Source organism: Diplotaxodon limnothrissa, linkage group LG22 (genome assembly GCF_057381915.1).
Source record: "Diplotaxodon limnothrissa isolate DT_005_m linkage group LG22, D_limnothrissa_male_GT1.1, whole genome shotgun sequence".
NCBI classification, from domain to species: Eukaryota; Metazoa; Chordata; class Actinopteri; order Cichliformes; family Cichlidae; genus Diplotaxodon; species Diplotaxodon limnothrissa.
In genome coordinates this window covers 19,198,972-19,214,742 of record NC_140616.1, presented here as the reverse complement: position 1 = coordinate 19,214,742, position 15,771 = coordinate 19,198,972, and the positions used below count along the sequence as shown (strand labels likewise).

At 40.7% G+C, this 15,771-nt stretch overlaps 2 protein-coding genes across 2 annotated transcripts; one reads left to right on the top strand and one right to left on the bottom strand.

Annotated features, from left to right (window-relative positions):
* Nucleotides 1-3,048: 3,048 nt before the first annotated feature.
* Nucleotides 3,049-8,071, bottom strand: snrnp40 (small nuclear ribonucleoprotein 40 (U5)). Its single transcript, XM_085346323.1, has 10 exons — nt 7,873-8,071; nt 5,884-6,013; nt 5,688-5,781; nt 5,400-5,565; nt 5,155-5,277; nt 4,214-4,334; nt 4,046-4,128; nt 3,860-3,921; nt 3,412-3,515; nt 3,049-3,188 (listed from the first exon to the last, which is right to left on the bottom strand). Exons 1-10 carry the CDS (start codon nt 7,981-7,983, stop codon nt 3,139-3,141), a joined length of 1,044 nt encoding a protein of 347 aa, XP_085202449.1. The 5' UTR covers nt 7,984-8,071; the 3' UTR covers nt 3,049-3,138.
* A 155-nt stretch (nt 8,072-8,226) lies between these two features.
* zcchc17 (zinc finger, CCHC domain containing 17) lies at nt 8,227-13,035 on the top strand. Its single transcript, XM_085346470.1, has 7 exons — nt 8,227-8,238; nt 9,392-9,589; nt 11,727-11,827; nt 12,053-12,144; nt 12,233-12,333; nt 12,450-12,586; nt 12,859-13,035. The coding sequence occupies exons 2-7, from the start codon at nt 9,451-9,453 to the stop codon at nt 13,033-13,035; spliced, it is 747 nt and encodes a 248-aa protein (XP_085202596.1). The 5' UTR covers nt 8,227-8,238; nt 9,392-9,450.
* Nucleotides 13,036-15,771: the final 2,736 nt, after the last annotated feature.

Below are 15,771 nucleotides of genomic sequence, written 5' to 3'. Positions count from 1 at the left end.
TTTGGTCATTCAGCTCCACTGTTCACAAAAGCCTCAACAGAAATGGTATCAGTGGATGGGTGGCTGTCAAGAGGCCATCATGAAATACCATCTGGAAAGAGTCACACAGTGGGACACTATCAGTCATGGACTGGTCTCCCCAGAGCCCAGATCCTAACATCATTGAAGCAGTGTGGGATCTTCTTCACAGAGAACAGAACAAAAAGCAGCCAACATCCAAAGAAGGGCCTTGAATGTTCATCAAGCCCAGAGAACTATTCTTAAAGACTACTTAAAGAAAGAAAGCTGCCTATGAGAGTTCAGGCTGTGCTGAAGAATAAAGGTGGTCATGCTAAATATTGAGCACTCTATTTAGATTCTTTGGAGTACCCCGAGTGAGACCGAATTGAAGTCATGCACTACAGACAGTTAGAAAATTAAATTCTTTTAAATGAATTATGCTGAGGTATTAATAGCTAAAAATGCACTGTCTACAAGTAGTACTGGTCTTACTCGTCTGTGAAATAATGAGTTCATTTCAGGTCTTTGAAAAAACACACACACACAAATGCACACGCAGTTACACAATAGGGCTTTATAAAATATGTAAAGCACACTTTCTCTTAAGAATGGTAAAACCTTTATTAGGAAAACTGCAGCCAATAAGAAAATGCACAGGATAACATAAAAAACAAAGCTGTGTGGGGAGCTAGCAGCCAGTTTATGGTGTTTTCGAACTGCACGCATAATGAATCCCAAACAACTTGGAGTGGATTGTAAAACTGCACCATAAACCTCCAAACCACACATTTAACTTGTACCATTGTACCACTGCATAAGTGATTTGTGAACCCTTTACTGAGATTTCTGCTCTGACGTCTTGTAAAATTATAGACAGTCACAACGGGACCAAACTAATAGCACATTTTTCATGTCTTTATGAAGCCCTGAGATAGACTGGCAACCTGAATACGCTGTTAAGAAAATGGATGGATGTCTTTAAACACATTAAGTTACAAGCTGTAAGTCCAAGCTGGAAAGAGTAAGTCAGCATCTATACCTCAGTAATGATTTCTCCAAAAGATACTCCGAACAAGACAAGTTAACAAGATAGGATAACAGATATTAATCCCTTTAAATCCTTGTAAGATAAATGCATGCAAAGTCACAAAGTTAAATCGCAAGTTCCCTAAAAAACATTACAGAGACGAACAAAGCTGGAGACTACAAAACCAACATCCAAAGATGTTTCTGTTCATCAGTCCACAGTAAGAAAACTCTCTACAAACAGCTGAAATTCAGACCTGTTTCTATGCTAAAAGTGCAATCTTCACGTTTAGTTTGGGGTTAGTTTTAGTCTTGTTTTCATTACAATAATAGGCATGATATTTGTCAGGGGAATATTTATTTAAGAAGTTCAGAATTGATATTAAAATATGAAACAGAACACTCTGTAAAGACAGCGGAGTCAGATTGATGTAAACATGGTAAGTGCCAATAAACACATCCACAAAATCCTCTTCAGAGAGATCCTTTTGGTATCCATCAATAGGCTTTGTGCATAATTCTGGTTGGATATTTGACCAAATTTTTAGCAGAATTGGCAAAGTTCATTTAGTTGGTTGGTTTCATGGATTGGACCCAACTTTTAAGATTAATTCACAAATTTTCATGGATTAGTTTATGCATCCGAAAACCAGTTTTGATGTATTTGGGATCATTTTCCTGTTGGTACTTCCAAGTGTAAACTGTCTCCCTGTTGATTTGCGGTGAAGTTGAAGAATTTGCTGGGAGTCCTGTCACTGTGTCCAAAAAAGCTTAATTTTTGTCTCATATGACCCATCAACCTTGTCTCCAGATGGCATTTGGTTTGTCCGCTTTTTTCTTTGTAAGCATGTTATTAGTCCATGTGATGGCAGTTTCCAGTTCTTTGCAGGCTCGAGTTTTTGTGGTTCCTGGGTTATTCCTGAACATCATAACCAACTTCCTGTCACTGAGGGTGACAGTTTGGGTCTTGTCCAGACCTTCACAAAGTGGTAACACATCAGAATTACTTGTACTCACCGATTAACTTGGAACCTGCAGTTGTTTAGAAATGGCTCCAAGAGACCATTCCAACCTGTGTAACTCGACAATTCTCTTTCCTACATCTTCACTGACTTCCTTGGACTTTTCCGTTGTTCTGAATATTAGTCAGTCCAATGAGTGATGTCACACAAATCCTTTTTATAATGGCAAATAGAAACTACCAGTTGTAGTCAAGCACGATCACTAACAAGTTGATAGAATTTGGCCTTTCCACATTAAAAGACATTGCGTAACCTTTAGCAGAGCTTATTAGATTTGGGTGAGTATGTGTGGAGGAGTATGCATACTTTTGGCTCTGTGTGGATTAAAGAAAATAGTAATGCTGTACTATTATTTCACCCTGGAAAAAAGAACAGTTTAAAATCCCAGAATTACCATATCATTTGTGCCCATGATGAGTGAATGTGAACTTCAGATCTGAACCTGAACGGCCCTCACTGAGAGCTGTGGCATGATTAGCAGAGGGTTGCTCAGTGCTAATAATAGAAATCTCCAGGAATTGCAACAGTTTTGTTAGAGGAATGTCAACATGTTCCCAGGTTACATAAGTTAAATAAGAAGGCATCTGATCAAGCTTACTGCTACTAAAGAAAGTTTTCCCAAGAGACGTTATTCACTAACTTTTCTAGATCCCGATTGCTCACTCCCTGTTTATTGTATAAGTTTAACCTGATTGTGTTTATAGTGGTAATTAAATGAAGATTCGATAATTTTTCTGGTTAATCAGTTTAGAAATACTTGTAAAGGCTCCACAAACACAACAAAGCATTTCAGTCAGAAAATAATTTGACAGCTTTTTTTTTTCTTTTTTCAGAATATTGAAGTTTATTATAAAGCAGTACATCAGAATAAAAAAAGAAGTCGCTGTGGAGGTTCTTGTGCCTGAGCCTAATAATCTTCAAACGCATCCTGAGGTTCTTTTGAAACAGGCTGAAATTACAGAGAGTCCTAGACCACTGTCGAACACCACCCATCCACGTCCAAGGCAGAACGCACACACACACACACACACACACACACACACACACACACACACACACACACACACACACACACACACACACAGAGCCCCTACTGAATTTCTCCCATGTACAGACGTTTATCACTGGCACCAGACAGCACTGTGTAGAGAGACAAAAAAAAAAGGATTCGACTTTGATTTTTGTTTAATGTTTCATAAGGAAGCTTAAAGCGACCTAAGCGCCTAACTTAACATAATTCTGGCATACTGACATCCACCTATCCCAATGTGCCTTCAAGTTATCTTAATTAATTCTTGTGTTAATTAAAAAAGTGTATTTTAGGCCTGAAACACACCTTAACCGATGAAGTTAGTTCACTCACCTATAGGCTCCTCTGGGTGGAAGACCACTTCGTTGACCGAGCCTGCGTGGCCCGGCAGTTTGTACAGGATCCTGCGTGATGTGGTGTCCCAAATATACACAAACCTGTAAAACATGATGCAGAAAAAAAAAAAGGTGTTTACATTTGAAATCGCCATATGTTAAAAACTATATATGTCATACAGTCACTCACCACTTCATTAGGTAAACCTGGTCATCTGCTCGTCAATATAAACATCTAATCTAATCTTATTTTTACTGGTAACAAATCACATTTTCGTCACTGCATTTTTCTTAATTATGTCCTTTGCGGGATGTTTGCTTTCAGAAATACAGATTCGATGGTGCACTCAGAGTACAGCAGCTAACCTGAAGGTGACTTGAGCCCTTTGTGTTTGTGTGCGAGCTCATATTCATGTACAGTATGAGTCGGTGTGTTTGCTTCTCACCTGTCGGCCGAGCCTGCAGCTATCTTACTGCCATCAGTAGACCAGGAGCACCTCAGCAGGTTCTGAATGACAGGAAAAGATGAATTAGAAACAAAGCATTACATGTGTGAGCTGCTGAGGTGAAAGACAAAAACGTTTGCAGGACTCCAGCTGTTTGTCACTTCAATGAAGAGGGATATAACTTACCTTTTCAAAGTTGTGAACATTGCCCTGGAAAATCTTCACACATCTTTCCTTGGGAGCAAATGGTCGAACATCCCAAATACGGACTGCACAGAGACACAGGGAGACTTCAAGAACAGGATTCACCCATACAGCCAACCACGTTTATGAGCCAAACATGTCTGATAGTACCTGTGTTATCCATGGAGTTTGAGAGAAGGTATGACCCCTCGGAGCTCAGGCTGAGCCCAGTCACTGAGTCACCGTGTCCGTGCATGTTGTAGATCAGCTTATTCTGCCTCAGATCCCACACCTGCAACAACACAATCAATAACTTTGGGTAGGGTTCCTGCAGAAAAGCCATGCAAAGTCATTCTTGAACATTTTATAAGAGGTGCAAAAGTAAAAAATGATTCACTGCTTTATGGTCTTTGCAGTACCTCAGGGAAACAGCGTCCCAACAGTGGCTAAATACAGAGTAGAAACAACTTTTTCACTTGTATTTAAATGAAAAAAAACCAGCGCTGAGCTACACGTTAGCATCAAACCGCTCCAAACTAAGATAAAACCAAAAGTATTTACGCAATCTTTTGTTCATGTTGCTCCAGAATTTAAGAGCCACAACCACTGGGAAATTATTTTTTAAAAAACTAATTATAGTAATTTGTCCTGGATACATTCTAAACTGTGCATGAACTACATGTAAAACCTTAGTTTCACTTTTCAGCCTTGTGTTCTTGAACATGACTAGAGGCTCCCTTTCTTCTAATTGAAAATAGTTATGTATGAAAACCCATTTATATGCCTGTCAAGCATGTAACACTTTGATAGGTGGCAAGGATAAACAGCCCACTCTGGCAAGCTGTGCTGAGTCCATAGGTCCTGCTCGCTTCTGCTAATCAAATTCCATCTTTTTGCCTTCTTTGGCCACAGGCGTCCAAGATAATTATTTGAAATTAAAGCGGCGCCATGAAGTGAAAAATTGGCCCAGCCGAGATTTAATTTCACTAATACACTATGTGTGCTGTGATAATAAAATCCACAGCATAAACAATCTCGTTTTTCAGGATACCCTCGAAAGAACATGGACAAGAAGTTCCATCAGCAGTAACGTGTTTCCAGTGTCATTCTACCTTGATGTCATTGTCGATGCCTCCTGACAGGATCTGATCGCTGGTGTCGTTGAAAGTCACAGCCAGCACCTGGTAGGTGTTCTGGAAAGTGTGGATGGCTCCTTTTTTACGGATGTCCCAGAGCTACAGAGCAGACAGTGACATCAAACAGAAAGCACAATCAGACCTTCATGTTTAATTTTGTGGGACAAAAATGTGGCATCCAGACCTAAAGATGTGGATAAAAATAAAGCTGGAAAACTCACCTTCACTGTCCCGTCGTCACTGCCGGTGCAGATGAGTTGGGGTCCACGGCGAGCTGGGTAGCATGTATTAACGAAGGAAGTGTGGCCCTTCAAGCGCTTGATCCTCTCGCCCGTTTCACTGTCCCAAACACCTACAGTTTTGTCTGTGCTGGCTGAGAACAGCATGCTGAAATGACATAGCAGGAAATAACAGTTAGTTAACCCTTTATAAAGAGCACAGGGTTATTAAGCCCTTAATAGGAAGTGCTGATTGCATGTGTCCTTTGCTAAAGATCTCCACCTACTTACCTGCCATCTGTGTTGTAGTGCAGCTCCATCACTGCTCCACTGTGTCCCTTCAGTGTGGCGTAATTTTCGCAATCTCCATACACGTTCCAGAGCACTGCAGCAAAAAAAACACAAAACACCGGTACACACCAAGTTATTCACAGTGAAGAAGTCGTTGCCTCACTGCAGAGATTTACTGGGAGTTTAACTAACTTACATATGAGTCTGTCAAATCCTGAAGAGGCAAGGGTGGCTCCATTGGGGTGAAACTTGCAGCAGTACACCTCACCCTCGTGGCCAGACATTAGCATGATGGGAGCCTGGAGGCTGGAGGTCCGTGGGGGGCCCTATGGGAGACATATACGTGGTTAATACAGAGGTTGAGGTTAAAGAGGGAATTTCAGAAAAAATGTACTGATGTGAGGCTATGACAAGAGGACCTTGCAGTACAGTCAGTGGCATGGGTTTTGATTTATATGGTAACACTTTAAACAATAACTAATACAATGTTTCCCCATTATCAGTTCTTTCTTGATTCCTGATCAGTTTTCTTTGTGGGAACAAAAGCCGGGATCAAAGGCAGCTGTTGGTATAGAAACGTGTCCTGCCAGGTGACCTGGGAGGGTAGATACATCTGGAGGCAGATGATTAAAGGTTTGAGTATCTTGTTTCTAAATATTCAGGTAACTTATCCAGTTTAATCATACTGGATATTTTTAGCTTGTATTTATAATTTATTATAAAATCAGATATGGACTGTGAACGTGGGTCAAAGTGTTGTTGTTGTTTCTTTTATATAATAGTCTCAAAAACAAATGTCAAGGTCATATTTAATGAAATGCTGGTGTTTTAATGCGAATAAAGATGATCTGCAAGGATCATCTACCTCCATCTCAAGCATCCTCCTCTCTCACACCAACCCTCTGCATGACATCCTTCACTACATCAAAGGATCTTCTGTGAGGTCTTCCTCATTTCCTCCATCTTCAACATCCCATCCACTATCCCTCCTCTCCACATGTCCAAACCATCTCAGCCCTCTCTAACTGCTCAATCTGCAATGTCCCTCTGATGAAACTTTGCATGCATCTTTAGTATTGTCCATTCGGGTCCTTCCCAATGTAAATCTGAACGTTTTCAATTTGTCAGAGCCATGATACACCATCCAAACCATACATACAGCAGGTCTCATTACCACCTTCCCTTTCACTCCTGTAGCTGCTCTTCCACAACCCATGGACTGCATCCTGGCTGCACTCTCTTCTTCCCTTATCTAATGCCCCGTCCGTTGCTTTGGATGTTTGAACCCATTTATGTAAACTCATATACCCTCACTGTTACACCTCCCATCAGACTGGAATTTGATGCGTCTCCCTCTCATTCACACACAAGTTCTCTTTTGTGTCTTCTGACTTTCATTCCTCTTCTCTCCACCACATACCTCCACCTCACCAAGCTCTCTTCCCCCTGCTCCCTCCTCTCACTACAGATCGGCTGCAGACATCATAGTCTACCGGCACTCTTGCCTGGCCTCATCTTTCAGCCTCTCCATCAAGACTGCAAACAAGAAAGGGGCACAGAGCCAAACCCTGACATAATCCTACCCCCACCTTGAATAGTCGAAATGTCAGAGTTAACAGCCAAAGGAATAGAAGTATCTATTTGTTCTACACTGAGATACAAAGTAGGGGTTACCTGGGAGTAACTTCCTGAATTCAGAATAGAAATGGTGGTCAAGATAGTTGATAATGTCTTTTACTTTCTTTATCACCCGTGTTTCTCAGTGTAAACACAAATCTCTTTGCGCGACCCCCGTTATTTTGGAGCTGGTATTATCAATGTTGCTGAGAGTTTCTATCCTTAAAAGATAAAACATTAAACCAGAACACAAAAGAACATTTTCTGTGATCGCTTTAAAAACTCTTTTTAAACAATCGTTTACCCAAATCTAGATGGAGACATTGTAAAAAGCATCAAAGTGAGAGCTAATGCTGTGCTAATTTTATTTGCATGTTTATAGGTCTCGCTGGCAGCCCAGATAATGAACCTAAAATCACCACAAAGGGAAAATGTGACTTTTTTCCAGGCGGCTTTATATATAATTAATCACAAAGCGTACACAGTATAGTGTGGTTACTTGTTCTAAGTGTTTGAGTCTACTTCAGTAGCCACCCCTCCCGGTTGTAGTAACAGCTACCCTCCGTACCGTGGCCACGAGTTGCTGAGACTGCGCCGCCGCTATCAGCTCCGTCCGGGGCCGCTTCACGGCGGAAGGAACCACCGCCATGTCTGCCGCTCTTTTCATAGGCTCAATCATCTTTACAGGACAAAAATCCGCAAAAATTTAAAGCTTTAACGCTACAATTTACAAAAAATGAATAGACGTCTTTCATACGAGACGTCGGAGGAAGTAGCACCAACGTATCAACACAGAAGAAGTACTTCCTGTGAGCGCGAGGAATACTATTGGTCGAGATTTGCAACGGCTAAGATGATTGGTAGATTAGCCGCTCCGCTTGTTGTTGAAACGTTTTGAACCGGATGTAAAATAACCATCGTATCAATCCGAAAGGTAACGCTGATATCATTTTAAAATTATTTTCTCTGAAATTATTGCTGCATGAGGTTATGTTTATTGTTTATTATAAACTAGAACGTTAAGCAGGCGCGGGCCCATTTTCTTGTTCATATTTTATTTATTCAATATCTGTTTATTCATTTATTATAGCTCTTTAGTGTGGCTAACATTAGCCGAGGAGCTGCTGTTCCATTCAGCTTTTGTGTTTGAGATAAAAAGTGAGTCTAATAGGTTTTTATTGCTATCCAAGAGATCCAACACATAGCTGTGAAGCTCATAAAAATCACTTTCGGGTACAAAATATGACACGGCTGAATAGCAAGTCAGCATGCGAGTGGGGGTAAAATAATCAGTGAACATAATAAATTAAATCAATCTCTTTTTAGATTTAGCTTTTGTATACTGTTAGGATCAAATGAACTGTGTTGACATTTGACTTCAGTAAAAAAATATGTCTTTGTTTTAGCATGAAATTCCATGACTTTTCCTAAAGTGACCCAAAATACACGAAAATTAAAATGTTTAAAAATTCATAGTGTTTGTACAATGAGGCTGTTCTAGGTCGTATCTATTCAGATGGATTTTAGATCCACCGGTGTGGTTCAAATAACAGAAAATTTTGGTTTTAGGGATTTTTAAAATGGTACATTCCATGGATGGAATAATAAATTGGCATAGAAGTATTTATATATTGAGGTCAAACAGAGGTCAGAGGGTGCCTTGGCACAGACACAAGATCTGAAATAGGATGCCATGATCATGGGGTAGTTAGAACCGTTGCCATACACCAGGAAAGTTCCTGTTTCAGAACCTGTCAGTGGCCTTTTGGTGTGAAGTTTCCTCTAGGTACTTGGGCTTCTGGCCACACTCCAAAGACATACATGATTCTAAATTGGCTGTGGATGTGAGGTGAATAAAGTGCTTAAAAGTGCTGCATGAATGTATAGTTAAAATGTGCTTGTAGTCTAAAGTGGTCATAAAGACTAGAAAACTGATGTATAAATTCAAAAACAATGCAAAAATACCTGCCATGTAAGAATGTGACCTACAAATAAACAAATTAGAATTAGTTTATTCTGAGCTAACAGAGTTTAAACTCACTAAGATTAAAACAGAGAGCATAAATGCACCTGATCTGCCATTTCAGGGATTGTGGGAATCCAAGCGCAAGATTCAGTTATTGGTAACCGTGGCTGTTTTGAGACGATGTCCGACCGTGACCGCCGACCATCAGAGCCGGCTGGGCTGGATGGTTTGCCACCACTGTACAGCATTGCCAAAGGAGAGGTGGTTTCAGTGCAAACTTATGGAGCATTTGTTCGACTGCCGGGATACAGGAAGGAAGGTCAGTGAAAAGATTTGATTATTCAGATGAAAAATAAAAGAAAAATAGGTTGAAGAAGAAAAAAAACAAAGTGTTGTTTTGTCTGGAGATCTCTTCCTGTTAAAAGGGAGTTCTTCCTTCCTACTGTCACCATGTGCTTGCTCATAGGGGGCAGTAATATTATTGGAGTTTTTCCTTTAAAATTGCAGGTACAGGTACCTTACAGTACAAAGTGTCTTGAGTCAAACAAAACACTTTATACTGTTATACTTGTTGTTGTGAATTGGTACTATGTAAATAAACCTGAAAACAACAAAACCCTTAAAAAAGGACATACATGTAAGTATAGTAGGTAAGCCTGCCCTAATTATTGTAGCGTCTTTACTTTACAATGGGTGGCTGTAGCTCACAGGTCATCTACTGATCGGAAGGTTGGTGGTTCGATCCCTGGCTCCTCCAGTCTGCATGCCAAGTATCCTTGGGCAAGATACTAACCCCAAGCTGCTCTCCGATGCATCCATCGGCGTGTGAATGTTGTTCACACGCCGTCTAAACTGTAGACTCAGTTTAGAGTCAGTGCTTGGGAGAATGGGTGTGATTGGGTGAATGTGGCATGTTGTATACAGCACTTTGAGGACTCCTGGAGAGTAGAAAAGCTATATAAGAATCAGTCCATTTACCATTTACAATACAAAGTACCTTGAGGTGACTGCTGGTATGATTTGGTGCTATATAAAATTGAATTGAATTAGTGTACTGTCTCACTGTGTGTAAGAAGACAAGGCTGAAAGACTTCAAAGACACAGGTCAAAGTAAGATATTTCACATTCTTGTTATGTTTAAAAAAAATTGTTCTTTTTGGCTTATTAGCACAATCATAGTTTCTTCTATTATAATTCATTTGTGTTATCTTCATAGCAACAGAAATTGAAGATGTGTGTGTACAGACAGGAGGTGTGGGAGGATGGTTGGGCGGGGTTGATAAGAAGTGGGACACGTTGATGAAGTGGGATGACTCGTATCTATATTTACACTTGGGTTACCTCTTTGATAATGAAGTATGATTTATTGTGGCTTGGCCTTGACCTACATGTCCAGTTAAACAGCAGCTTTTCATTTTCACCACCGGAGGGCGAACCGAACAACTTGTGCTCACACATTCATAACCTGTAGCCTAAAAAATGATTTGGAGAGAACTTGTATGCTTTATTTAAATTACAGTCCCTTTGAAGTGAGAGTCAGTTAAAGTGGTTTGAAGTAGATGTAATGATTAAGCACAGTTATATGATTTAGTTGGTCAAATGTTATTGAAGCTTGATAACAGCTGGAAATAAGTTTGATTCTTAATTTAGTATTTGGGTTTTCATTTGTCATCCAACACGTATTCATGTGTCAACCTTTTCTGTAGGTCATGAATGCTCACCATGAAGTGCTGTACAAAAGTCTTGAGCCACTCCTTATTTCTTTATGTTTTGCTGAAAATGGGTGCAGTGATTTATTCAAACCTGTGCAAACATGAATGGAAATACAGAGTTTGTACAATTCTAATGAGCTCAAAAGTTAATATTTGTTATAACCACATTTATATTTCACAACATAGTCTTAACTCTGTTACCTAACTTTCTTTAGGTAGTCTTCAGGAATAGTTCTCCAGGCTTTTTGAAGGACATTCAAAGCTCCTCTTTGGATGTTGGCTGCTGTTTGTTCCATTCTCCCACACTGTTTCAATAATGCTGAAATCTGAGCTCATGGGAGGCTAATCCATGACTGGTATAATGGTTATGCATTATAAGTTTTTCTATCTGGGTATGCTTTTGCTGCATTGGTATCATGTTTTACAGATGGTTGTAGACACTCTTGTATTTTCTCATGACCTTCTCTGTACATATTGACAACGATATGAACAAAAAAAAAAAAAAATTTTGGATTCATAACTTAATAAGACCTGTTGCAACTGATTTTCAATCCACTTCTTGTGTAATGTGGCATTTGGCCTTCAGAAAAGGCTGAAGAACTGTTGTTCAAGACCGTTTTATAAATTACGAAAGAAAGTCTGGTTCCAAATATAAAGACATGAGGGTTTGCTTAAGACTTTTGAAAGTATTAATGTATTTTAGGTGATATCTAAGTAAATGAGATTTGTCCTTTGCTTTTACAGGTCTGGTACATGTGAGTGAGATGTCAGCTTCCCGGGTGGAGAACGCTTCAGAAATTGTGGATGTGGGAGAACATGTGTGGATTAAAGTCATAGGGAGAGAGGTAACAATATCACACGTGTTTTGGACAACATTTGTTAAATGAAGGTATTCTTCAACTCCAAACCCCAGAAAGGCTGCATTAAAAGCCCTCCTTTACCCTTAAACCTGAAAAGGTGTCAGAAACTGCCACTCCAGTGGGCTCAAACTCAACCTGGTTCTCATAAAGATAGTCACAGAAGTGCACACACAGAGCAGAAAGTTTACAGCTTCTTCCTCTGCTCATCAGGTTCAGGGTGACAAGGTGAAGCTGTCTTTCTCCATGAAAGCTGTCAATCAGGGAACAGGGCGGGACTTGGACCCCAACAATGTTATGGCAGAGTAAGTGCTTACGGATTCATTGTGTGTGTTTTCATGTGTCTGAACAGGTGTGTGTGTGTTGTTAACATCTGTGTGTGTGTGTTTATAGGCAGGATTCAAGGCGGCGTAAGCAGTTTAGAGACCAAACCAGCAACAGGATCACGCTGGAGGCTGTGCTCAACACAACGTGTTCAAAGTGCGGCTGCAAGGGTGAGGTGACATCATGAGTCATGTAATGTGTCAAAGAGACTGTGCTTGTTTCACACAGATGGCAGATTTGTTTGAATTCACACTGCAGTTGTTAAATAAATTGTTACTCTCTTCAGGTCACTTTACAAAGGACTGTTTCTCTGCTCCTGGCCTGCAGTACGCTCTCTTGCCTGAAGAGGACGATGAAGAGCCACAGCAGCAACCATCTACAGCCGCACAACATCAAGATTCAGACAAAAAGAAGAAAAAGAAGGTGACAATGTGACCTTTAAAGCCCTGCGCAGCTCTCGCTTCCTTTTCCGCTCTACCTTTCCTTTGCTGATTCTTTCTTTCTCTCTTTCATCTGATGCAACAACCCCCACATGTCTCTCTGCATGACATGCGGTTGTGACCACATTGGGAGTCTGTTGCCTGGAAAAATGATTTTTGTGCTGATTTAAGAGGAACATACTTCAGTGTTTGGGTTTTGAGGTATTGAAACTGCTTTTTTGTGCAACTTCTTTGTTTTTAATGCCTATTCTCCAGGAAAAGAAAGCAAAGAAGAAGAGTAAGAAAAGGGAGAGGAAGGAGTCTGAGAGCGACAGCAGCAGCAGCAGCAGCAGTGAATGTAAATCCAAGAGGAGGCGGCAAGAACACGAGCGTGACAGAGATGACAAGAAGAAGAAGAAACACAAAAAGCACAAATCGCACAAACACAGCTGAGACAAACACAGGGTGAACGTGGTTGGCAGCAGACTGAGAGAAAGACTTCCAGCTTTAATATCTAAACCTTCATTCACTGTCTGTCAAGTTCAAAACTTGAAGGGAAGCGCTGTAAATACAAACATGTGATAATCTCCACTTGTCCTGAAGTTACCCCTCCATAAAGGGAGGAGTCTGCCACACTGTGTAATCAGATAGGTGCAATCGATATGGCGGCAAGTGGCTATCCCTTTCCAAAACCCCGATATTGTTTACAGCTGTTTAGGATCTGGGAAATCCATTATACACAAGCGAGAGGGTAAAAAAGGAGAAGGGAGACACGCACGCACATACACAAGAAATAGTTAAGACATAAACAGGAAGTGTAAGGCACCACAAATGAGCTTTAGAGTAGTGTAATAACACGATAGCCTGAGGTTGTCTGCTGGTTTTGTTTTGTTTTTTTGTGCGTGTTTGCGAGTCTCACCTCGAGGAGACTCTTTAAAGTACACCCAGCCGTCTTCCTGCATGTCCATTGTTTGCTCCATTAAAACTATTTTTATCTGTAAAGGTAACAAAATGTCTCATGATCTCTTTGTTCAAGGACCTTGAACTCCTAATGTTGCCGTCCTTGGAGGACCAAAACACATGTACACGCACACGCAGTGGAATTTTTCAAGCTCTGGTCCACCCATAACCAGTTAATGTTTTAAAGCCTGGACAGGCGCCCCTACACAGCATAGAGCCCAGGTTATGTCACGCAAGTTTTTGTTTTTTATCAGGGTTAGAGGCCCAACATCTTGTTTCTTCTTCTCTGCTGCTTTGACCCAATTTCAAGCTTCTGCTTGTGAGGCTGCTGAGTGAGATCGCTTCCAGCTGCGGCGGTTTGAAACGGCTCCAGTGCGATCCACCGTCAGCGGGTTTAGTTTACCGCTTAATCTCAAAAATGTTCTCTATTTCTTTTCCTTTCTCTGCTCTGACAGTCGTATGAGACACTCGGCATGACTGCACACCCAGACGTGTTGCATTAATACACATACCTGGATTACAACTGCAGTAAACTGTGGATTCTGCATTCATTTACAATGAACTGCAGGCTTTAATTTTAACCTTGGGTTGATCTTATGTTGTTTTTTTTCTGTGCAGAGTGTACCTGGAATAGGTGACACATTATGTTTTAAGATGTTAAATGATTTGGAAAAAGATTGTTTAAAGGCAGCTAGAGGAAACTTTTTTTTTAAATAAAAACCTTGTGTTTTAGAGTTATTATCGCATTTTTATTAGTTCTTATTCTTGATTTTCAATCCAGTGTAGTTCTGAAGTAATTAGCAGACACTTTGATGTCTGATCCTGATTGCACAGTGTATCTGTCGACGGCTGTTCCTCTTGACTGTTCCCTCCCTGTTTTACAGCACGGAGTTGTTATCTGTAAATTTGTCTGAGAACACATTTGAGCTCCAGATGTCAGTTTTCAAACTAGCCGTGAAAAGATTTTCAAGCACGAGCCGAATGATTGTGACACATTGGTCGTTATCGTTTGCTCAAATTGGAATTACTAGTATGATCCAGGTACTGTATCAGCCTTGTGATGTTTCAAATCCACAAAGCACTGAGCACTATGACTGTATAGTTTATACAGTGTGCTACGCTGCACATGCACTGTACATACCTATATATGATATATGTGTTTGGGTTAGTATCATAAAATGAAAAACAGCCCTGTGAGTGAGCATAGTAAAAAAGCTGTTCTGCAGAAATGTAGTAAAAATCCAAAGTTTGAAAATATAAATGTATAGTTATTTATTTAAGGGCTCCAGCGTGATTAGTTTTGCATGAGCTTTGCATAAAATCAACTGTGCTCTGTTCAGGAGCTGTGAAGCCACATCAACATGGTGTCATGGCGACGTGAAGAAAATTCAGACCAGGTTTACCCTGCAAGAGGACCTCTCACACCTGTATGTTAGTGGCTCAAACTGTGTCACTTAGTGCTCAGAGCTGCCTTAATTCTTCTTGGCAGAGATTCAACAAGGTCCTGGAAACAGCTTTTCTGCTCATTTGCTTTGTTTGTGTTTACTCTGCAAAATTTTCAACACACTGCAGGTACAGTGCGCAAAAACAGCCGCATCCATAATCTCTACCCTTACTCCATCCATTCGTTCCTCAACCATTTCAGCTCCGGGTAACTTTAGGAGGCAGTCGCAGCAGGAGGTGGCCTGGGCTCCTCCTCCGCCCTTTCACCCCTTTACCCTGCATTTAGTTGGCAGTGCGTCACTAGCACATGACACCAGTGTACCCCGGGAAGGAATGATATGAATTTAGACAGCACATGCACAGGCCTAATTCAAGTACAGGACATAACATTATCCACACAAGTACAAGCTTTACCTCAACTTTCCTTTAACCTCACCAGGGCAAAGGCAAGATCCACACTCATCTGTGCACACACACAGGAGCTGCTAAGAGGCTATAATTAACCTCCATGTGAGTCCCTCTAAAGCCCACTGTGATGGAAAATGTGGTCACACATCTCGAGTCTATAGTTGTGTTGGACTACTGAACTCTTCAACGCTCCTGTTTAAAAGTACAGCTCAGATTGGAACAATTTCACGCTCAATCCGCCTCGAATACAGCCCTGAATGCACGAGATCAACCTCGCAATCAGCCTCCCCGAATAAAGCTTTAAATTGATCATTTAGATCCCAGATCAGTTTTTCCTGAGCAACGTTTCTTGTACCTCTGGGCTACGGACCGTCATTA